Source organism: Rhineura floridana, chromosome 3 (genome assembly GCF_030035675.1).
Source record: "Rhineura floridana isolate rRhiFlo1 chromosome 3, rRhiFlo1.hap2, whole genome shotgun sequence".
Taxonomy (NCBI): Eukaryota; Metazoa; Chordata; class Lepidosauria; order Squamata; family Rhineuridae; genus Rhineura; species Rhineura floridana.
Window position 1 is genome coordinate 408,703 of NC_084482.1, and position 24,059 is coordinate 432,761.

Genomic DNA, 24,059 nt, shown 5'->3' on the forward strand with positions numbered 1-24,059 from the left:
CCTGTGAACGCACGTGGCACACAGGCATTGTTTACTCCTTCAACCTGGCTGTCAGTGACTTGCTCTACGCATTCTCCCTATTGCCTCTGGCCGCCTATCATCGTCCACCTAAGGACTGGAGGTACGGCTCCTTTCTCTGCACTTTGGACCGCTTCTTATTTTTCTGCAACCTTTATGGCAGTACCTTTTTTGTTGCCTGTATCAGCCTCAACCGCTATGTTGCCATTGCCCACCCCTTCTTTGCACATGGTCGCATAGAGCCTCGCCATGCCAAGTTTCTTAGTGGAGCAGTGTGGCTGCTGGCGATGGCCATCTCAACTCCTGTCCTCAGTTTTTCCACCCTGGAGCATGTATCTAAAAACAACAGTAACATCACATATTGTCTGGGAAGTGCCCATGATAAGGAGCTGGACAAGTATTGGCCCTATAGTTTGTTCCTGTTGGCTTTTGGGTGTGGGCTGCCATTCATCCTTACGACATTTTCCTGCATGTCCATCGTTTGCATAGTCATCCGCAATCGCAACATCACAGCAGAAGAAAAATGCAAAGTAAAGGCACTGGTTTTTGTGGTAGTGATCCTTTACGCCCTTTTCTACCTGCCTTTCCATGTCTTACGCAACCTGAACCTTCACCACCGCATGAACAACAGAAAGGATTGTGAAGTGCTTATTTACAGATTCTATCAGGTAGCCAAAATCTTGGTCCACTTTCACATTTGCATCCACCCATTGGTCTATGCTGCCCAAGGCAACAGCATGCAGGAATATTGCTGCAGAGGTTTTCAACAACAGAATGATGTAGGAGAGGAGAAGAACACAGAACTGAGATTGTGGGACCATAACCCTTCTCGAGGCCTTCAGGACTAGTGCTGATTATTTTTTTTGCTGCCGGTAGGCCTTACACTTTGCTGACAATCCTTCTGCCATGATGAGCAAAGGCTTTATAGTGATGAGTGTGTGTGTTGTGGGGGGATGATCTGAGGAAAGCCTCTGCTCCTTCCTACATTCTTCTCTAGATTATTGAGACAAAGCTCAGTTCTGTTCTTCAAAACAAGGGGGGATCGTTTCTTGCTCTGATGGTCACATTATCTTTTGGACCAGACATTGGGCCACACAGCAGCCAGCAGGTCACTGTCTCCTGGTGGTCTGGAAGAGGACACAGTATTTGAGGTGATGCACAAGCTTTAAACCTAACTTCTTGATCCTGTTATGTCTGAATCCCTGAACTGAATGGGGAGCTAAAAACCAGCTTCAGCCTCTTCAGTGTTCTAACAAGGAGCTACTTACAGGTGTAACAGCACCCAAATTCTTTTTTTAAAAAGCAGATTTGGGAGAGGAGAAACTTGGAACAGGGAAGTGGCAGAGGGAGTTGTTCCTGGACTCTTTCCCGCCTTAGTGCTTCTCTACTCCAAAACTGGCCCCATAGTTCCTCCCCCCAGGCTCCAAACTCAAGTCTGCTCTCCTTAACATAGATCCTGGGTCCCACTGGGGATGGAGACTTCCTGGGTTCCAAATTTCCCGTGCGGGGAAAGAGGCAGGGACATAGCTGTTTGCATCCCTGGTGTGCATCTCTGGTGACTCTTTTTATCAGTTGATTTTTCTGATGGAATTCTTGCATGATCACAACTTTTGGAGTCAACCAGCTGCAGTGGTTTGTGGTGGCTGTAGGGAGCTGTCGACTCTTGACCAGCTCTGCAGGGCTCCTGGGGTTCTGAAAGATGGTATATGAGGAGGTAGGGTGGGTTGCAGCCACTCATGTCTAGCCAAAAATGAGGAAAGGCATGACGAAAGACAAATGTGAGTACAGGTTTGCATGAAATTTGAGCATGCAATGTACAGATGCAACTTTAGAAATTAATTACTCATTTCAATAGAAATTCAATATGTCTCAGGTAGTGGGGAAGTTTGTGACCAAGTGACCTGAGTGCCTGCTCAGTCTGCCGTCTAGAGGCTCTCTGTTGATAGGCCACTTCGGGCCCCTGTTCTCCCTTCCTGTGGTTCCTTATCTTTTAAACTAGACATGGACCAGGCTGTACTTCAAACAGAGAATGCCTTTAGTAGAGGACTCTCCTCTGACAGCTCTTACAGTAATAGTAATTCAACTAAAAACAAATGTTGCATAAAGCATTGCAAAATGTAATGTCAACAAAATATCAGCAATCAATAAAATGAAATCAGTCCCATCAATTGCAACAAATTAATCATTACGAACAACTGGGACAACATCTGTAACAAATACAATACACCAAATGCTCACAGCTCTCCTTCCCTGTCCTGCAGGAGATGCTCACTCAGACCACTCCTATCCTGATAACATGATGACCTGAGGACACCATGATCACGGACAATTGCCTAGATGATGCTCTCCTGATACTTTGGACTCCAGCTCCCATTAGCCTCAGCCAGGATGGACAATTGTCAGGGATAATGGGAGCTGGAGTCCTGCAACATATGGAGGGCACCAGTTTGGGGAAGGCTAGGCATTTATTAAAAAAATTAAATCCAACCCACCCCCACTCCTGTGCCTATCCTTACCAGCTCCTGCATCTCTTTGCTGTGCCCTGTGCTCTCTCGCTCTCTCTGTTTCCTCAGTGCTGAGAGGAAACAAGGGTCCAGCCAATCTGCCAACACCAGGAAAAAGTGCAAATATACCCATTCTGCAGCTAACCAAGCCAAGGCAAAGACCTTACGGCCCAGACAGGGGCGGCAGGAGCCAAGAGACTCTCTTCGGCAGCACAAGGGGGGGCCCCTAAGCCAGCAGCAGAGGGACCCTAGTAACTCCTCAAGGCAGCCCAGAGGGCCACACAAGGCCAAGCGGAAGCGACTGCAGGCCTCAGGGCAGCACCGAGCCCAGTGGCAGCCAGGCTCACGGCCTCTGGGCTCCCGATGGCAGGGCAAGTCCAGACTGGGTCGGAAGGAGGCGGCCAAGGGGAAAGGAGGCTTCAGAAAGCTGGGACGTCCAGGGAAGAAAAGGCCAGCCTACAGCTCTCAGCCACTCTCCCTCGCTTGGTTTTGTATGGCTGTTTATGAAATACATCTGCTCTCTGAGCTGCCTGCCTTTGTGTGTCTCTCTCTATAGGGTCTGGAAATGTCGTGCTGTGGAATGCCCAGGTTTGCCAGTAGATGATCCAAGGTTTGGTTCGGTTGACCAGAGAACAAACAGGCTCAGACAGTAGAAAGTTTAAGAGTCTTTACTGACACAAGACTATGCGCTACACGTAAATCCAGCTCTCTCTGACTTCTCCTACAACCCCCACACTTTGCTTTCGGTTCCACCAGCATTATATACACAAACAGTGCCCTTGCAAGAAACATCTGCTCTGTCGGCCTTGGCACCTCTCTGTTGCTGGTTTAACCCCATAACTGCTGATTCTTCACAGTCTTTATGGAACACACACATCTCTGCATTCATGAGTGGTCAACAGGAAATGGTGGCTGATACATGCTGGTTTGCTGGGGAAGAACGTGAGAAAACCAGCTACAGATAGGAAAACCTAGGCAGCTTATGAGGGTATTCATTAATAGGCAAAAACCCTTGTGGTTTAAGAATGTACCTATAGCCCACAGATATTTCTAGCAAACTTTAAAAAGCAGGGGAATTCAGCAGCTCTAGTGAATGCACCAGGGGAGCAGGAGACCTGACCTCCTCTCTGAGATATTGTACTGCCCTACAAATTTGTCAAAATGCAAACACAATTTGGGTTGGTCTTTCACAATCCAATCCACTTCCTGTGTAGCTTGGAAGAATTTGGTAACATGTGCTTCTGAGCATATAGTGAATGATTCCCTGACCAAAAATTTCAGCCTACCACACATCTTTAAACACAAAGTAATTGTTTGTCACGTACACTTTTGGTCAATGTGAAGTACTGAAACTGTTCAGTGATTTTTCTGATTGTTCTTAGGTGTGCAATGCTTGTGTTCTGTTTAGAGCAGGGGTGGGCTGAGAACCTGTGGCCCTTCAGAGGTTGTTGGACTCCATCTCCCATCAGTCCTAGCCAGCATGGCCAATGGTCATGGTAGTCCCACAATATGTGGAGGGCCACAGGTTCCCTATCCATGCTTTAGCGCAGCCTTTCCCAACCAGTGTGCCTCCCGATGTTGTTGGACCACAACTCCCATCTTCCTGACCATTGGCAGTGCTGGCTGAGGCTGATGGGAGTTGTGGTCCAACAACATCGGGAGGCACACTGGTTGGGAAAGGCTGCTTTAGCTGCTGTTCTTGCCAGAAGATTCAAGAGGTCAGCCCAGGAAACTGAAATTTCAAAGGGAGGGGCAGGGGAGAGAAGAAACATAGGGCTCCTCTGTTCATTCAGCATTCATACTGATTTGCTTGCCCAAGCTTATGTGATGGTTAGACTATGTCCAGTCTTTACTGAATATTCATTCTGATTTGTTTACTGGAGCGCTCACACACACTATACATGTAAAGCACATGGCTTCCCCCCCCAAAAAATCCTAAGAGCTATCGTTTACCCCTCACAGATATATAATTCCCAGCACCCTTAATAAACTACAGTTCCCAGGATCATTTGGGGGAAGTTTCATATGTGGGTTAAGTATATGGCTAATTGTTCTACCATACTACCCAATCCAGTGAGTTGGCTGGGTCCCTAAGCATTTACTGTATGTAAGGGCTGTTTTAGTGGAGGCAACCAGGAAAGAAGAAGTTCAGTTAGTGACTGTGTTGAAGACCATGTGAGCGGCTAAGTTAGCTAGTCAGCTGGCCTCCCCTCCTTCTCATTGTGCAGGCTATCGCCTGGGCTATCACAATTAAAATCTTATGGTGGAGGACAGGGTTGTTGATAGCTAGGTAAAAGAGCTAGGGCACAAATATATAGGACAGAATATGCATATGCTGATCTCTCTCTTTCTGTGTCTATAGATATGCAAATGTAGAAATAATAACTATATTTTAAGTAGAAATATAGGACCCCCAAAACCAAAAGAACTTACACAGGACAGACATAAATATTTTCCATTTTGCTGCAGTGTATCTTACAAATTTATGCACATTCCCTTCTCCCTTTTTGTAGCCTGATCCCATCCATGATGTTTACTCAGAAGTGAGCACCACTGATTTCTGTTGAGAGTTGCCAGAGAGGGTTAGCCATGAATCTGTTGCAGTGAAAATAATCAAGAGTTTGTGGCATCTTAAAGACTGCAGTTTATTATAGCATAGTCCAGTCAATGTGTTGCCCTCCAGGTATTGGTGGACTACAGTTCCATACGCTTTAACAGGGTAGAGTCTACATCATTGGATGCATGAAGTGTAACCCTCAGCAGGAATGTAGACATACATATGAGTGTAAAATCCTTTGAGGGCCTTGGGGAAACTCACCAAACTAAACCTGCTGTAGCCTGGAACTGGGTGTATGCAGTGCAGCTGACTGCTGAATGGGACAGCTGCTGTGGGCAGCCTCAGGAAAGTCCGTCCAATGGTGCCTGTCCATAGAAAGCAAGCCTAGATGGGCAACTGGGTTGATGTCAGCAGGCCCCAGGCACCCTCTTTGTTGTGACATTTTTTGGGGGGGTGAGCTGTGTTTGGGCCCTGGGTGAGAGCCAGAGTGGATGCATGGTGTTCTGGGTGAGGACAAGGAGAGTGAGGGGAGGGGAGATGTGTCGGAAAGAGAAGGTATGACTATTGCTTTATATTTATTAGTAATTTGTATTAATGTGACGTGTATACTTAACATTGTGCATTTTTGTAACATTTGTTTAAGTTGTCTGTTTCAGTTCTCTGTTTCAGTTCTCTGTCAACTGCTTAGAGATATTTTTCTATATTAAGCGATATAGAAATGTCTAACATGAATAATAAATAAAAGATAAACCTGTTAGATTTTATTTATTTATTTATTATTTCATTTGTATCCCGCCCTTCCTCCCAGCAGGAAGAAGTTAAATGGCAATGAAATGCAAGAAGTACAGTCTGTGACAATTCAATTAGAGAGCTTAAATGAATGCAAAGTAAGCATAGTGATTCTATGCTTCACAGTGTTACCGAGAAGCTTGGTTCAACTTGAACCCTGCATGTGCACTAAGACCTTGTGTATATTTGGAGCTTTGCTGTGAGCAAAGTGTGATGCTCTTTCAAAGGAAGTTCAAGCTAAGTGTCAATTTGTGGTTCCCACTGGCCATTCCTCTCCATAGTAGCTGCTTTGTAGAGCCATTTCCCCACAATGACCAATATGTATAGTGGATTCTGTAGGTACATGCCTAATTAGTCCCCAGAACCCATACTATGGCTAATGCAGGTTGACATGTTTGATTTACATTAATTCTGTACCATAAATAATGGGTATCCTCCAGAAAGCACCATTCCCTGGAGATTAGATTTAGCACTCCCATTTTAGTTAATGACTTCTACTAGCAAACTAATGGAATTACATTTGCATTTCCTGGGAAATGCCTCCACTTTCCCCAGGAGAGACGTCCGAGTCACCTGGCCATGGCTTCCAATTGGCCAGAGACTCTTGTGATCAGGGCTGTGGAGTCGGAGTCGTGGAGTCGGTAGCAAGTTTGGGTGGAGTCGGAGGTACCGACTCCGACTCCTTAATAAATGGTAAATGTATATTAACTAGTAATAACAAATTTACTGTAGTAAAATGGTAGCACAAGGCATTTCATCACCACCATGTGAATCCAGAGATTGGAAAAGTTACTTTTTTGAACTACAGCTCCCACGAGCCCAAAAGATCACTTTTTTGTGTTAAATTGCTACCTGTCAGAAAATCCCTTTACCATAATTAGGCACCCCTCAATCTTAGCTTGGTCAGCTTGTTTGAATCCTCCAGGAGCTGCTCCATGCAACTTTTCTCCAAGATGCTCTGACCTTCTGAACTGCTGAGAGACCCCGGCTCCTCCTCCTTTCATTCAGCCTCCTTGCTTCTCTCTTTCCCATTCTCTTACCTGTGAAATGTATTTGTTATTTTTCTCTTCAGGACTAGTCAGGACTCTTGCACAAGGCAGTGCACAAGGAAAGCTTTTTCCCCCTTTTCCTGTTTTCAAACCAAAGTAGCAGAGTTCCTAAAAGCCCAGGGGAGTCTGACATTACTAAAGCAAAGCCTGAGCCTTATTGGGGCAAAAGAAAGCTTGAAGATCATCTGAGCAGTGGCACATTAAGCTGTCTCTGCTTATCTGCCAGCATCCTTCTTGCAGAGAAATAGCTAACTTTCACCAGTAGCCCTGGACCCATCTGTGACCAATGGTTGCTGCAGAAGACCCAGTTGAACTACTGCCTTTTACTCTTGATCATAACTCTTGTCTCTCTCTACCTCCCTAAATTTACAAATCTCGCCCACTTGTAGCTCTCATGTTGGTATTTGCATGTGTGTGTTTTTCTCCTTCTTTTGGTAGTTTCTCGGCAGGTTTGCTGAGTTTCTAAGCATAGACCTTAAAACTCCTTATAAACTGACGCTCTACCTTCAGCCTCTTCTAGTAAATATGCTGATGATCCAGGCAATGTGGGAAGGAGAACTTGTGTTTTGCCTTGTATCCAACTGACTACTTTGCCGTTCTCTTATCACTGTATATTGGTGCTTCAGACTGTTAGCCACTGTTGTTCATTTGCCCAGCAATTTGTGTATCAATAATAGGTGTAAGTCTCACTAATTCCTCCGAGTAAGGAAAGCATAATTAAGGTAATAGATGGTAATTTGGCCCATTCCAGTTCCCTGGTCTCCTGCAAAGATCACCAAAGCTCTACTTTTCACATAAAGTATGTGTTCACATCTGTATAGGCACATGTGAAGGTTTGGTAACAGCAGCATTGTGTAGACTGATCCTATTGGAAATAACACAGTCCTCAATCTGTTTCTCAGTTTCTGCTTTGGTAACTGCTTGATTCAGGCTGGGGGGAAAATATGCTGAGGAAAATCCAATAGAGTTTCTTTGAACTGTCCTTCTCAGCTTGCTGGCCCACTTGCAAAATGTTCCTAATAGGAAGTTCCACTGTGCAAATCATAAGCTAGAAATTGAAGGCATCTGATCTCAACTGACAGTATTCCAGACGAGTTCCACATGCGACAATACTAAATGTGTTGTTCACTCCAAATATAGAAATGCAGTAAAATGACTATATCTTGAGGGTGTACAAGACAAGGCAGAGCACAGTAGTAAAAGCATAGGTAGAGCCTTCCTTTCACAGGGAGTGTTGGACAAGCACTGTAGCAAGGTGAATTAATCTCTAGAACGGGTGGGGAACCTTTTTCAGCCGAATTCCCTTGTGTGGCTAATCTGACACCGACCCACCCACCCACCAGCAACTAGGCTTGAGAAAAGCATTAGAGCTTGAGAACAGAAAAGAGCCCAACTAGTCCAGTGTCCTGTTCTCACAGTGGCAAACCAGATGCTATAGGAACGCTGAAAGCAGGACAAGAACACAGCAATCTCTCTTATCCTCCATTATTTGCCTAATCCCTTTTAAAGCTGTTCAAGTTGGAAACAACTATGCACTGTGTGAAGATGTAATATCTCTTGTCGCTCCTGAATCTCTCAACATGCAGCTTCATCGAATAGCCCTGGGTTCTAAAATTATACACACACCCCATATATAATTTTATACACCTCTATCATATCCCTCTTTTTTTCCCCTAAACTAAAAAGCCCCAAAATCAAAAGCTTTCCTCATAGGGGAGTTGCTCCAACCAGTTGATCATCTTGGTTACCCTTTTCTGCACCTTTACCAGCTCTACAATACCCTTTTGAAGCTAGTATGACCAGAACTGTACACAGTATTCCAAATGCAGCCATACCACAGATTTGTCTAATGGCATTATTCCCCCTCCCCATGTATTTAAATATCCAAATATAGAATTTAAATATCCAAAGACAGCAAGTAACCAAGATGACAATGAGGCTTACAACTGTTGTGGCACTAAATCTTCCCCCAAACCTGCTGGGACTCTAGTGGTGTTAAATTACCACCTTGCCCATTAATAAATGTCTGGAAAGGCCCCTACAGTGCCGTGAAATGATCATGACTTGCAGCTTCTCTGAGCACAACCATAAGCTTCTCAACTAGCACAATTAAATCACACTTTTACCCACCAGCCTTGGATTGTAAATGGTGATGAGTAGTGCCAGTGTTTCTAATCATGGTGCTGCCAGCAAAAATATAATTAACTCTTTACAAAAGAGTCCTCACATGGCTTGTGGACAAACTGAAAAAAGAGCCAGTTATTCTACTATGGCTAGTAGCAGTACTAGCATACCATCTTGTATATCATCTCTCACTTATCTGAACCAAAATGGTTCTCACTGGCAATTCCAACCACGGCATACATCTATCTGCGCCTCGTAACTTGCTGCCACTCCTCTCGTGGATGGGTTCCTCGTTGCTCATCTGCTGTGCCCACTGGCCTGTGTGTGTTGTTGTTTAACGCCAAATTGGTACACAATTAGACCACTCTCATCTATGACTTGATTGTGGATAAAGGTGCCGATTTGGTGTGTATTACCGAGACCTGGGTGGGTGAGCTGGGAGGAGTTGCTCTGACCCAGCTTTGCCCACCTGGATACTCGCTGCAGCACCAGCACAAGCTGCAGGAAGGGGGGGGAGGAGTTGCTGTGGTCTACAGAACTCCCATCTCTGTCACCCGGAGACCACTCTGTCTTGGAGCTGGCTGTGAGGGCCTGCACCTGGTGTTGGGCCAAGGAGACAGCAAACTAGGGTTGCTGCTGGTGTCCGGCCACCCTGCTGCCTGGCAGCTTCTCTGACCGAGCTGGTGGAGGTCATCTCGGCTGTGGCATTGGAGCAGCCCAGAACGATAGTGCCGGGTGATTTCAATGTCCGTGCTGAGGCTGCCTCTAGTGTTCCGGCTCGGGACTTCATGGCCTCCATGACAACCATGGGGCTGTCTCAAGCTGTTATTGGCCCAACACATAGGGCAGGGCACACCCTTGACTTGGCTTTTGCTCCAGATGGAGGAAGGGGTGGTCTGGAGATAGGGTGGTGGTGTATGTCACCCCATTGGCATGGTCAGATCACTTCCTGGTGAAGTTTAGACTTATGGCTCCAATCCTTCCCTGCAGGGGTGGTGGACAGATTAAGATGGTCCACCCCTGGAGCCTAATGGAATCCACAGGATTCCTGAATGCCCTGGGGGAGTTCCCAGTAGATAGAGCAGGTGACCCTGTTGAAGCCCTTGTCATGCTGTGGAACAGAGAGGAGTGTCAGGCTCTTGACATGGTTGCCCCCGAGCACCCTCTCCGGCACTGTGGAGCCCGGCTTGCACCTTGGTACACCAGTGAGCTAAGGGCAATGAAGCAGGCTGGACGACGGCTACAGTACGAGTGGCGAAAGACATGCTGTGAGGCTGATCGGGCACGAGTAAAACATCATAACTGTGCCTACTGTGTTGTGGTGAGGGCGGCGAAGAAGGCCCACTTCTCTGCCTCCATCACATCCTCAGGTAGCCGTCCAGTGGAGCTTTTCCATATTGTCAGGGGTCTGTTGACATCAACTCCAGGAAATGGAGTCTTAGACCCTTTGGAGGACCACTGTGAATTGTTTACAAGGCACTTTGAGGGTAAAGTTGCTCGCCTCCGTAGCAGTCTTGATGCCCCATCCATAATCTACTGTAGTCCCCAATGAGGTGTCCAGTGCAATGTCTGCTGCAATTTCTTGGGAACGGTTTCAGTTGATGCTTCCTGATGACATGGACAAGGTGCTTGTGATCCAGCAACATGCTTGTGATCCAGCAACAAGGTCCAGCAACATGTCCTCTCAACCCTTGCCCTTCTTGGCTTATTAAAGCTTGCCGAGGGGGTCTGACCAAGTGGATCCAGGGTGTGGTCAACGCATTAAAATGTGAGCTTAGCCACAATAAATGTAAGTCTTGAACACACCACAATTTTATTATAACAGATCTGCATCCTCCCCATTTTGGCCAGAACGCACCCACCTGCCCTGTAACAGGTGTGGGGAAAGCAGATGGGCAGCTTAACTAAAAAAGGGGAGTTGATCAGTGCCACCTGCAAAGCCAGGGCTTGCAGAACCATGTGCAGCATTTTGAAGCGCCAAAGACAAAAAAAAGCTGATTGGTGGAGCTTCAAAGCACCACGAGCAAAAATGGGTCACTTGCAAATATTGTGACATAAGCTGATTGACAGGTGGGCAACACCACCCACCTGTGAAACTGGGTCCATTGGGGGATGGGGAACAAACCGACTGGGTCAAATCCAGTTTCTTATCCCTGAGAGATCATGTGTGCCACGCTACACCCCGGGCGAAGGAGACAAAATGCAGATTAGAGCAACAGCTCCAATTTTCTTTTTGCAGACCACTTGAAAATTAACATTTTATTGTGCTACATATTGAAGCACATAATTCAATTCAGTGTGGCGTAGTGGTTAGAGTGCTGGACTAGGACCTGGGAGACCAGGGTTCGAATCCCCACACCCATGATTACTGAATGACCTTGGGCCAGTCAGTGCCTCTCACCCTCAGAGGAAGGCAATGGCAAACCACCTCTGAATACCGCTTGGAAATACCGACTGATACCGCATTGAATACCGCTTGGGAAGACAGACGGACTAATGTTAGCGTTTTGGAAGAAGCAAAGACTACCAGTGTTGAAACAATGATCCTTCAACATCAACTTCGCTGGACCGGCCATGTTGTTTGAATGCCTAATCACCGTCTTCCAAAGCAGCTACTTTACTCCCAGCTTAAGGATGGAAACGGAACATTGGTGGACAGCAAAAGAGGTTTAAAGATGTTCTTAAAGCGAATCTAAAGAAATGTAACATGAACATCGAGAACTGGGAAGTCTTGGCCCATGAATGTCCCAAATGGAGGTCGGTTATTATCAAAGGTGCTGTGAACTTCGAAGAAGCACGAATCCAGGGCGAACGGGACAAACAAGCCAAGCAGAAGGCACATCAAACAAATCCTCATCGTGACCATCTTCCATCTGGAAACCTATGTCCTCACTGTGGGAGGCTGTGTGGATCCAGAATTGGCCTCCACAGTCACTTACGGACCCACCGTTAAAGACCTTATCTTGGAAGACAATCTTACTCGGCCACAACTGATTGCCAATGATGAATGACCATGATAGGATTGCCGTAAGTCGGAATTGACTTAAAGGCAGTACATGTACATTTAGTTTTGCCTTCCTCATGCAATAGATTTTTTAAATTCTTCATTGCCAAAATAATCAAAACCAGTGTTGTATGATAAAAGACAGGCTCCAAGTTAGGGCCTCACTACCCTTAGTAATAATCCAGCCCTGGGTCAAAACAGCCTTCATCTCCTTTGTCAGAAAAATAAATCAAGTACAGGGCAAGTAGACATTCTCAGCTATTCTACAGATCACCTGAATGGACTGCCTAGGCTTTGGGTTTGAGAACCTCTGGATTAGATATTTCTACTTTAAACTTGGTACATAATGTCTAAGTTCATGTATTCCATAATTGTGCAGCACTTACTGCTAGATTGGTGTTGGGTTTTTTTGCAGAATATGACCACCCACAAAGGGATCAGGTTGTATTGCTAATACCTGCTTCTATCCTGTCTATGTACGTCGCCCAGAGTGGCTGGACAACCAGCCAGATGGACGACTAATAAATTTAATAAATAATAAATATGGAACAATACTGAAAAATACAGAAGCTAGCTACCTACACTTTAGCACAGACAGGCTGCTGGCATAGCACTTAAGGCATAACCAGCCTGTATTAAGTTACCCTGAGGACACACACTTGTTTAAGAACATATCATTTGTTTAATCCAACATTTTTTGTAACAGTTCCAGTAAACATAACCTCCTAGGTAATTGACTAGAGGTTGGCCAACGGTATGCCAGTTGACAACGTTCTGTCTTCTGTTCTAGAAGGTAGGACAAACAACCTGAAATTTCCCCCCTTATTCAAGTAAGGATAAATGTGCAGTGTAAAGGCACCAACCCCACAACGGGGAAGAACAGAAATTGTGAGAAGCCTTTTTAGAGGTTATGAGTGGATAATAAAAATGGTCATAACCAGGACTCCAGAAGACCTATTTTCACAATCCAGGCAGAGTAATTGTTTATGTAATATCAGAAAAAAACACAGATGTACCATGCTCAATTCTGCATTCCATTGTTCAATATAATGATGGGGGCCTTAACCCATGGTTGCACTTGAGGACTCCCACACATAATCCAGAGCACAGACCAAAGTGAGAAATCAGGGGGTAGAAGTGTTTTTTGGGGGGGAGGGAAGAGAGGGAAAACAACTGACCTTTGGCCCTTTTAAGACATAGTACTCATTTCCTGTTTTGCTGCAGACATTTACCGACATAAGCAACAAAAGTTGCACAAGACTTTGCTGAGTAACCTCCTCCATCCTGCATGAAGACTCAAGGCACAAGCCACAGGAAGGTAGCATGATCAAGGGCTTGTTACACCACTACTGCCACCTTCCCCCCTCAGCAGTCCTGTTTCGTTAAACATTTGTCTTGAACTGGTGGGTCTGGGTCACCAGTAGTGTCTTTTTGTTGCTGTGTAGGAGATCTGATTGTAAGAGGTGCAGCTTTTCTCATCTTTGCATAGCAAATAGCACCTCCTGAAATATCTTCTTCTACTTCAACACAGTTGTAGAAAGATATAGGAGCTGTGCTGGCTTCCTGTGCCGCTGGGCATGCTAGTCAGAAAAGATTAACATATGCAGAAAATAACCTAAAGTGGTCCGTATGTTGCATAACAGGATCAGAAGATTATTATAGGTGTGACAAGACTGAGGACCACTACTCTACAAAGACATTTATTGCCCTCTCCTCTTTCTTTGCTCATTATCAGGAGGGAATACAGAGCCCAGGGATGTGGCAGTTAATAAAAATACATACGGTGATGTTCTGTCACATAAACCATACAGGACATGACCTCTTCACCACACCTAGTCCATCTCTAAGCTGGGCCCAATGAAATGGTTCAACATGTAGTTCAAAGGACTGAGTTTTCCTCTACACTAGGAGTTATTAATATTACTATATAAAGCAAATACTCTTGTACCAGAAAGCCTGTACTTCTGAACAGCCCAGAAACAGACCAATCAGTAAAAGGAAGCAGAGAGTCTTTAAAATTCGGTGACTCCAGGAGACACAGGTTTGTTCTGATGATGAAGTGAGACACACCACTGGATAGAGAATGGGATGAACCTTTATTAGAGACTAGTATCTCCAGTTAGGAACCGAATGGGCAATTTCCAAAGACAAATGCAGTCTTAGTTGGTGGAAGGTCTGTAGGGAAGAAAGAGAAGATCCATAAGTATTCTAACAAACAGGTGAATGTACGAGTCCAGAGTTTGCAAAGCTGTTTGCAAACGAAGCTATTCCTGGGCCTCTTAATTAGTATGAAAATGTAGGGGCAGCTTATGACATAGACTCAAACAGGATTTAACTGGGACTATCGCCTCTACCCCTAAAGGACTCCAAAGAATGGCATGGGGGAGGGATTGCCCCATGGTCCAAAGACCAGCTGAGGGTTGGCTACTGTAACAGCAGTGCCAGTTATTATCACTTTGCATGGAGCAATCAGTGACAGTGAGAGAAAACGTGGGGGTTGCAAGCCCTGCTTCTTCTGCCTTAGGGGTGGGGGCACTGAGGTGCTTTGTCCAAATTTCTGGTCCCAGTAGTCTTCACTCAGATTCCAAAAAAACTTTCAAAATTACACCAAAGTTGAATTTTACAGCCAAAACCGAGGCCTACTTTTCCCTAAAATGGTAAAGCTGTGTTATGCTGTACCACTTCAGACAGAAGGTAGAAGCTCATACAAATGAATGTTCCTCCATTATAAGATGGTTTCTTGAGGGTTGGAATTTTTTTTCATGAGGTGGCATTCAATCTAACATGTACAAAACAGAAACAGAATTACTGTCTCAGTGAAAACTAGGCCGAAGATATATGCAAGAAACTAAAATTTGCAGTAATTGCAGAATTTAAGATTATAAATCAGAGGATTATTTACTCCTTGATGATAGGCACACTGCTGATATGAGTAAGGTATTCCATGCCATATTCTCTATTACAGAATGAGAGCACTGACATCTTATGCTCTGCACAGAAGTGACCTTAGGAGTCTAACAATCCGCTTCTGCATATACCATAAGAAACGCCAGTTTCTTCCGGAAGGATTCCATGATTGGAGGTGGGTGGGATGGGAGGGACGGTCCCTGAAGCATCAGAGTCCAACTTACTTGGCCCATTCCACGTTCAAGATCAAGTGATCATAGCCAAAGCCAGATACCCCTGCAATGGCCCTGGCAGCATCTTCTCTGCGATGGAAGCTGATGAAGGCAAAGCCCTGAACCAAAGCAACAGGAAGGGAGAAAAGAGGAGGCAAGAAAGTTAATTTTTGCTTGTAGCTACGAAAATGTCTTCCAACACTCATCTGTGGCCAGCTCTTTCCCCACCCTGTACCTACCCAATTAAATCTGATCACCTCAATTATCAATCCCTCTTCCTCACCTTGGATTGGCCAGTGGTTTTGTCCTTGGCCAAGTAGATGCGGGATATGGACCCAAAAGGACGGAAGAGCTCCTGCAGATCAGTTTCTCGGGTGTCCTCAGACAGATTGGTGACACGGATGGTGGCATTATCATCAGCTAAAACAGAAGGAGAAATGTTGGATCAAAGTAGCAGAAACTGAGGGACACTTGCCAGCTAAACCATCTTGCAAGCAGGCATTGGCTTGTATGGCACAGGATAAACACAAGACCAGACTGCTAGATGCCAATGCATGCAGCTGTCAGGACACAGCAGATTCAGCCTCAACTTCCCCTCAGAGACAACCTACCTCTGCGGTTAGGCTGCATGGACTCCCCCCTGCGACTGGCTCCATCTCTCAGGCTGGGTGGGACATACTTCCCGGTCTTGCTCTGCTGGGCTTGAACTGGTTCCGGTTCTGCAGAAACAAGATGCACTTGTAGCAAAACTCAACCAATGTCCTCTGGGGTGAACCAATCTATCAGCCATTGCTGGAGAGGCTCATCCATACCCGCTGCCTTTGTCTATCCCTCACCTCCTGGCAGTTTGTCCTTCTCGCCTGTGGAGAGCCCCAGTTGCTCTGCCAGCTCCTTCTGCATGGGCCCCAGGGTGTCCTTATATGGGCAGCGAGTGGTCCAGTGGTCACCCTTGCAGATACGACATGACACAATCTTCTGCCCTTTCAGCTTGTTCATGGGGTCTTCCTCCTCTTGGCAGTTTAAGTCCTGGCAAAGGGGATAATGGAATGTGTGACCAACTAAAAGCCTGCTTGTTCTCCCACCACCATACAGAGTTCACAAAACAATTACGTTCCAACCAAATGTCTCTTAGCAGCTATGTCTTGAGTGTGCCCACAATGTTAAGAGGCACAACCAGTAGAAAGTGCCCTCTGTTCCATGGTGGAAAAGGAACATATCAGGAATGTAAGGGGGGGGGCACATCATTTGCAAGCAGGAGGTCTCATGTTTAATCCCTGACTTCTCCAGGTAAAGCTGGGAAATACACCTGTCTAAAACCCTGAAGAGCTGCTGCCAGTCAGTGTGGGCAATACTGAGCTAGATGGCCCAGTGGTCTGAATCAATGTAAGGCAGCTTCCTGTGTCCAGACTTTGCCTAAACCCAAACATGTACCCACCTTGAGACTTCTGCTCTTTATCATCCCTCAACACAGCAGCCCACACCTACTTTTCTGCATACTGCCACTCACTCACCTCCTTGCTGGTGATGAAAGTCATGAAGACATCATCGCTCACAGTGGTAGTGGCCACGTTTGGGCCAGGAGCATCAAACTCTGAGTTTCCAAACTTCTTCCAGTTCTAAGGACAAGGAGCAAAAGAAGTGATTGAAGTCTGTGATCTCAAACATCCAGTCAGTATGATGTACAGAGTATTCAAACACCATCTGAACCCAGCATTTCAACATATGGGAGAGTACAATGAAAAAACCATCAACATTAAAACCATACAAGATTTCCCTTCAAAATCTATTGAGAAACATGGCCTGAAGCCTAGAAATGATACGAGTTGTAATTGTGTTACATTACTTGCTCCTAGAATTAGGAATAGCGACTGCAGAAAACGGGCACAAGAAATTCAGTGTCCAACCATGTGATTTCAGCACTCCTGGTTGCGCAACACCAAAACCCATTACACACTCTCTAAAGAATGCCTCTTACGGAGGGAGTTACTCTTGCCTTCTCTTTGGCAGCTCTTGTACATTTTGCTAGGCCAGCAAAGGAACTTTTTTGAATTTTAACCGAATGTACAAGCTCAGCTGGCTGGAAGAAAGCAGAAGACTCTCCTGGCTTGTTCCTTTCATCCTGTCTTCCTCAACTGGGTTTCCTCCAGATTGATTGATTATTGATTGATTGATTGGATTTGTTAGACACCCATCTGGCAGGTTGTCCTGCCACTCTGGGCGACGTACAATAAAATACGTGATACTCAATATAAAAACATATACACGAAAATTAAAACCACAAACTTATGACTACAAAACCTGAACTGCAACTCCCATCACCCAGCCAAATAGGCAACTTAATGTATTCGCTCATAAACCGATAAGCCCACATGGGACAGACCAGGAGGTCAAGTTCACAGAAAGGCTTGATGAGCACAGATACTTGATTAATCGTGTGTGTGCATCTTCCAGGGTGTCCCACACAACTGGTGATGGGCCTCCCCTTGAATAAATAGTGGCGAGGAAGGGACTCATGCCCAAGCCTTAGTCAAGCAAGAACCTTAGTCTCAGCTTTCACTTCTTTAGGGACACATCTGCCCATGATTGGAATACTGGTATGAACTAAAAAAACCTGTTTTGGCTTTCAGACAGGCTCTTGCCAAAACACCGTTAGTTTAGATTTGAAGGAAAAATCACAAAACAGGATCCCTGCATGCCTAGTGATCCGAGAGGAAGAGAGAAGGGAGCAAGCTTCATTCTTGTTCCCACAAATGACTCACCTTTCGCCTTGCCACAGCCTTTGAGGCTTTCCGGGTCTCAATCCGAAAAGTGCGAATGATCTGTCAAAGGACAACAACGTGTCATGCTATGCTCAGGGCAAGGATGAGCTTGGAAGAAGTAGGGAAAGCCCTGAGGACCACATCCACAATTCTGCAAGTAGAATTTGCTTATTTCTTCGTGACCACAGTTGCTGTGTTTAAATCACTAACAACCTCCAAACAAAAACCTATTCCCTCAAGCCTGCAGAACATGAACACCAGAAAAAGTTGGAGTGAAAAAATGTAACAGGGTCATCACCTTCAAACCAGAACAGAAATTAACCACGTGGCATGGAAAGCTAGTTATGTCTCACTACAACCCGAGTAGCATATTGGGAGCAGATATTTCACTCTGTCAGTGAAAGGCAACTGGAAGTGAGGGTGGGGGTCAATCCCTCAGAATACCACAAGACAGCAAGGGGTTGATATGGAGATGACCCTAAGAATGGGAGTTGGGGGCAAGAGAAGACAGCCATGGCTTGATCCCAAGTCTCCACTCACCTTCACCTTGCGGCCATCCTCCTCTTCTCTATACTCAGTCACTGTTTTGATGTTTCCATCCACAAGCTCCTTGGGGGATGGAAGAGGTCCTGTGAAAGTAGTGGTTAAGGGGGAAAACTATAGAGATCTTTCTGTGTCTCCCGAGACAGCCAGTATGCAGCCCATTTTTGAAATGCAAACCCAGCTCTTACCTCCTTTCACAAGTTCTGGTTCAATGCTTACACTTACACCTCCGCCACTGCTTCCTCCTCCGCTCAGCACCCCGTTCAGGGGGATGTCCTTGAGCAAATCACTGGTGATGCACTTATCTGTGTTGGGGATACACCAGGAACTCAGTTGTAGCACTCCCATAAAGGGGATTACCATTCTCTCGAATAGCAAATTTGAACAGTCAAACTCCTATCAGTTCTGAGGCAAAACAAGGCCACCCAAAATAAGACACGTGCATGAAGGAATCCCTAGTACATGTAAGTTTAGAAGCTAACAAATAAATAAATAAATAAAAACCCAGAACATGGCCCTGTGAGCTTCAAGGACCTTTGGAGTGTTGACAGAACAGAGATATGAAAATTTAGAGTAACATCTCCCTGTCTGAAATAGAAACATCTGGGCTCACAATGAATGTAAGAGATACAACCTCCAGTCTTCTCTGCTATTTTCTAGTTTGTGTTGTGGGCGAGGGGGAGAAGAAAACCATACCCTGGTGCTCTAGCGCAGCTATGTTGAAATTGTCGATCTCTCCACTGTTTTCTTTGGACAGCCCTCATTTCCACCCCAGGGGTGAAGGGAATAAAAGTAAAATAATATGAAGCTGGGCAGCTTGTGAGAGTCTAAAATTTATATTTTGTATATCTTTGGGGGAAAGGGATACACTTCCAATTTTTTTTGCAGGATCCATTTGTGATAACAGAAAGCTCAAGTTTCTTTAACAATGCTGTTAAGATGTTACTATCATTTCGATTTCCATGGTGGGAAACAGGAACACAAATAAATATAATTTCATTATACCTAAGGATGGATAGGTTTGAGCAAAATAATTCAGTCCATGAATAAACTGGGAGTTTAAACTGTTGCTTCCAAATCCAGCACTATCCACTGGACCACACTGCCCCGCAACATGGCTTCCCTGAAAATAAATCATAAGTGTCCAATCTCTGACAAATATTTTAATCCATTTTCAGTCAAATAGCCACACAATCCCCTCCTGCCTTTTCTAATTCACTGTTGGGGTCAGACTTTCATTTCTTTGGAAGAGCATTGTGATCTCTCAGAGTGAAGCAGGAAGGGTTGGAAGGCCAGAGTGGGACGTATTAGGGGTGGGGGGCAGATTGGGAGACAAGGTGGCTGGCTGCCCTTGAATGGCATCACAAACTTGTCTAAAAGTACCCAGATGCGATAGGCAGTGAAAAAGTAAAGGCTAGCTTGGGCCTAGTTTCAAGAAGCAGAGGCCAGTTGATATGTGATTCTAGGTTCTTATCTCCTGTAGCAGAATACAGTAGAGGCTCATAGCAGGAAGCTAGAACCTCTGAAGTAAAGGTTGGCCAACAAATGGGTTGGATCCCACACTCCTTGGTGCACAAGTAAGGCCTCTTCCAAAGTAGAATGATGTCAATTGAATTTTCTTGGCATTGTCCATGGCTAAGGTCTGTGCACGTATCTCAAGGTATGAGAAGAACATCAAAGGGTGAGTTTTTGCATGATAAACCCCGTTCCAGATGGGGACAAATTCTGCCCTCAGTGAAAAGGTTTAGTGTGTCCCTAATTCAACTACATGTGAAATTTCTTACCGTCATCCCCTTCCTCTTCCACTTGGTCTGCCCAACTGGGCTTGGAACTGAAACAAGAGACAGGGACATTGAGTTACCTATTTGTTCTCAGATGTCATAAACATTATGTGTCCTTCCTTGATCCTCTAACCTCAGCAGTTGGTCTTCCTGTACCCAGTACCTCCTTTCCCATTGCCTGCAGCATGACTAGTCCCTGACCCTAACCTATTAACCTCATATTCTCATTCCAGTTCACCTTTAATTCACCAGAATGCACACTTGACCCTTTAGATAAAAAGGCAAGAACACCTCCCCACCACACCCCAGATACCATCCTTAATGAAACTCTATTCCAGGTACTCCACCATTAAAACATCCCTTTGTGCCAACAGCTGCAGTTTTCTTTCATCTCCTACCCACAAGGAAAATCATCAAACTGCTAGGTGGGCACAGCCTGCAGGACCAAAGTGTTATTAGATCAGTGCTTTTCAATTCCATCCCCCCAATGAACCATGTGAAAACTGCTGAGGGTCCTGGCAGACCAATTAATTATTTTTCCGCCTGTTGTAGCAGTTATAATGCTCTGTGCTAGATGATGATTTTTAATTATATTTTTATTGCTTCTTTTGTTTCTTATATTGTAATTTATTGTACTACAATCTGCATTCCATAGAATTCAAATTGTAAGACAATAAAATACAATACATATATAAAATAAAATTACAATTAAAATCAATGTGAATATTTAATGCAGACATACCGCAGACCACCTCAATGAAGTTCGTGGACCACAGTTGGGGAACCTCTGAATTAAATAATTCTCCCAACCTTTCAGGCCTGGAGTTCTGGCCCTAAAACATGAACATTTCTTTCCTTTTTATTCAAATATCAACCACCCCCCATCTCAAAGCCACATCCCCATTCACATCTCCCAAAGGGCACAGGAGGAGCCCCACCAGAAAAGGTGTCAACCAAGCTGAGGCCTCATCTTCCTCCCCACTCGTACAGGGGCTCCTTCCAACCCACCATCCCAAATAACATCATACACTCAAAATCACCAGTTAACCTTCCCAGCCTGACCAAAACATTCACCTTTCAGCCCCATCACCCTTTCAGCAATCCTTCCTCTCTTCCCAAATGGCCAATATATCCCAGGATCTACCCCTTATTGAGAAAGTCTGGGCTGTACCACTTGGATGGAGGCTCTTCCTCTGAACACATGTTCGCGCATACTAAACTAGAAGTGAAAAGACTGACATGTGTATTTGTACGTGGAGGATGTTTTTTTTGGGGGGGGAGGTGGCATATCAATATGTACACAACCCTTTACAAAATAAGAGGTACGACAGGTCCCTAGCCCAAACGGCTTACAATCTAAAACAGGCACAGGGAAACAATGGAGGAGGAAGGAACAAGCTAAGCATGACCAGGCATGAAAAGGACATGGAAGTGGAGACATGAGTAGACAAGGGAAGAATATCTGATTACTTCAATGGCACAAACGTTGGCTTAGTTGCACTAAGGTAGAGACTAAGGAGTTGAGGGAGCAGCAAATCCATAGGGAACAGAAGGGAAGCAGGTGGGCTGGTGGTAATGGAGAGGGACACAATTAACAAGAATGAGATTAGGAGAGAGAAGGCATGTAGGTTACCATAATGTTCAAAAGAGGCACCTCAGGTGGAAGCAGTGATTCAAAGAGTCATTTTGGGGTCTTCAGAGGTTGCTGGGGTTTTCGGGATGGGGAGGGGTGGCAGAAGAGCCACCTGGGCAGCCCTGGTTGACTGGGAGTCCCTTCCTCACTTGCCAAGTGGCATAGGCAGGACACGGGGCTCCCAGTGGAAACGAGGTCATAGGAAGCTGCCTTATACTGCATCAGTAGACCAGCATCCATCCAGTTCAGCCTTGTCTGCACTGACTGGCAGCGTCTTTCCAGGGTTTCAAACAGGGGACACTCCCGGGCTCTGTCAGGGGCTGAACCTGGGGCCTTCTGTGCCGTAAGACAGACGCCTTCCCACTCAGCTACGGCCACGGTCACCCGCCCCATCCCCCTTCCCAATGGTGGCTCCTCCTCCCGCGTGGGCAGCGAGCGAGCGAGCGGCCGCCACAGAGACACGCGGCCCACCTCCCCCCCCTCTTCCTCCCCCTCTTCTCACTCATAGTCGCCGGTGGGCATTGCCGCCCGCGGAAGCAGCAGCAGCAGCAGCAGCACGAGCAGGAAAAAGGAGGCCTCAAGTGCAGGAAGTGAGTGCAACGAGTCCTGAGCTTGACGCAGACCAGAGGGCCTCAAGGGGCGCTGAGCATCTTGGGAAATGTAGTTTCCGCTCTTGCTAGGCCCGAGTGGATTCGCGCACAACGGAAGAGCCTGGCCGCGGTGCTTGATGGGAGAAGAAGTCTGCAATCCAATGAGGTGTTTGAGGAAGTGTATTGGGTTGTTCCATTTCAGACACCTTCCGGAGGGGGAGGAGGATACCCAGAGTTTTCGAATGCTTGCCTCCCCTATTTGCTTCCCCTAGAAGACGGAAAAAAGCCCCTCTATCCTCTCTATGTTACGAAGAGGGCCAAATTAGCTTTCCCTGCTGTATTTCCAGAGAGTTTTTTTAAAAAAACTATTGAAATAATTATATAAAAAATATACCTGCGACCTGTTAGGGAGAGGGGGAAAAGTGGCAGCAGTAGGGAACTACATGTTTTCTAGCAGGGTTCTTGTAGTTTTAAACAGCTGCACCACAGGCAGAAATGCAACAGATGCAGCATACAGATATAGTGATGCGGAAGATAAAGCAGCTACGCCTTAGTATTAATGTTATGACGGGAGAGGAGATCTTAAAAACACAACTGTACAGGTTATAAGCAGAAGCCATCTGTGGCTAGCACCAAAAAGGTGCTAGGTGGAAAAGTAGGTGTGGCGTTTAAAGTTTTTAAGTGCAGCCTGCACGGAAGCACTAACCATTTTTGCTAACGAAAGGGAAGCTTCCTTAAAGCCGGACGTAGCAGATCTATATCAGCAGTTTCCAACCTTTTCGGCATGGTGACCCAGGGATTTTCTCAATCTCACCTTCACAATCTCTGTTGATAATTTAATATTATGTGAGCCCATATTCCAGGTGGGGCATCGGCAACTTTTGATTACAAATCATGAACAATCTGGTCTTCAGTCATGGGAAGAGGAAGGTACTTGACTCCAGTTTCCAGATTTCTGTTTAGACAATAGATTAGGACCTGGGAGTCAAGATGTTGGCTTCCTCTGCCTTGTTGGCAAACCTTCAAGTGATATTTAATGAAAATAAGGCGAATAGTGAATGGAGAGAAATGTGCAGCAAGCAAGAGGGTAGGAACTCTTGCTCTTTTAGTAGTGGTGAGATTTTTTTAAGAGGAAGCCTCTGCTTCTAACTAATCCCTAGACCAGCTGGAGAAAGACTGCCAGGAAGGCAGCTTCTATCATCCTGCAGAACCCCATACGCAGGAAGAGGCAAACACCTCAAATAATATATGTGTGCATCGCTTGTTGGCCAGGATCAAGTGGGGCTTGCATATGTTGAAAATATGTACTTAACATTTTGCTCCAGTGAGCTAGTGTTTGTGGCAGCTGATGGCTACTGAACCTGGTGGGGGCTCCGGAGCTGGGGCCAATTTGTTCTGGTTTTCTCCCTATCCTACTCCCTTGCGAAGATACTGTGGACAAGCAATGCTGTAGTAAATATACTGGTAGGGCTCTGCCCCTCCTTGCCCTAGTGACCAGATTCCCATGTTGTCATCAGAAAAGGACCAGAGTCAGACCAAAAATAAAAATGTAAAGGTTACTTTAAATTAAAGCACAGAAATGATTAAAA

The 24,059-nt window shown here is 45.6% G+C and overlaps 1 protein-coding gene across 1 annotated transcript; it reads right to left on the bottom strand.

Annotated features, from left to right (window-relative positions):
• Positions 1-14,122: 14,122 nt before the first annotated feature.
• EIF3G (eukaryotic translation initiation factor 3 subunit G) lies at positions 14,123-22,589 on the bottom strand. The gene is made up of 11 exons (XM_061613732.1): positions 22,383-22,589; positions 20,251-20,297; positions 18,655-18,771; positions 18,464-18,552; positions 17,924-17,983; positions 16,676-16,780; positions 16,001-16,190; positions 15,776-15,883; positions 15,448-15,584; positions 15,177-15,283; positions 14,123-14,220 (listed from the first exon to the last, which is right to left on the bottom strand). The coding sequence occupies exons 1-11, from the start codon at positions 22,400-22,402 to the stop codon at positions 14,205-14,207; spliced, it is 996 nt and encodes a 331-aa protein (XP_061469716.1). The 5' UTR covers positions 22,403-22,589; the 3' UTR covers positions 14,123-14,204.
• Between the last annotated feature and the right edge of the window lie 1,470 nt (positions 22,590-24,059).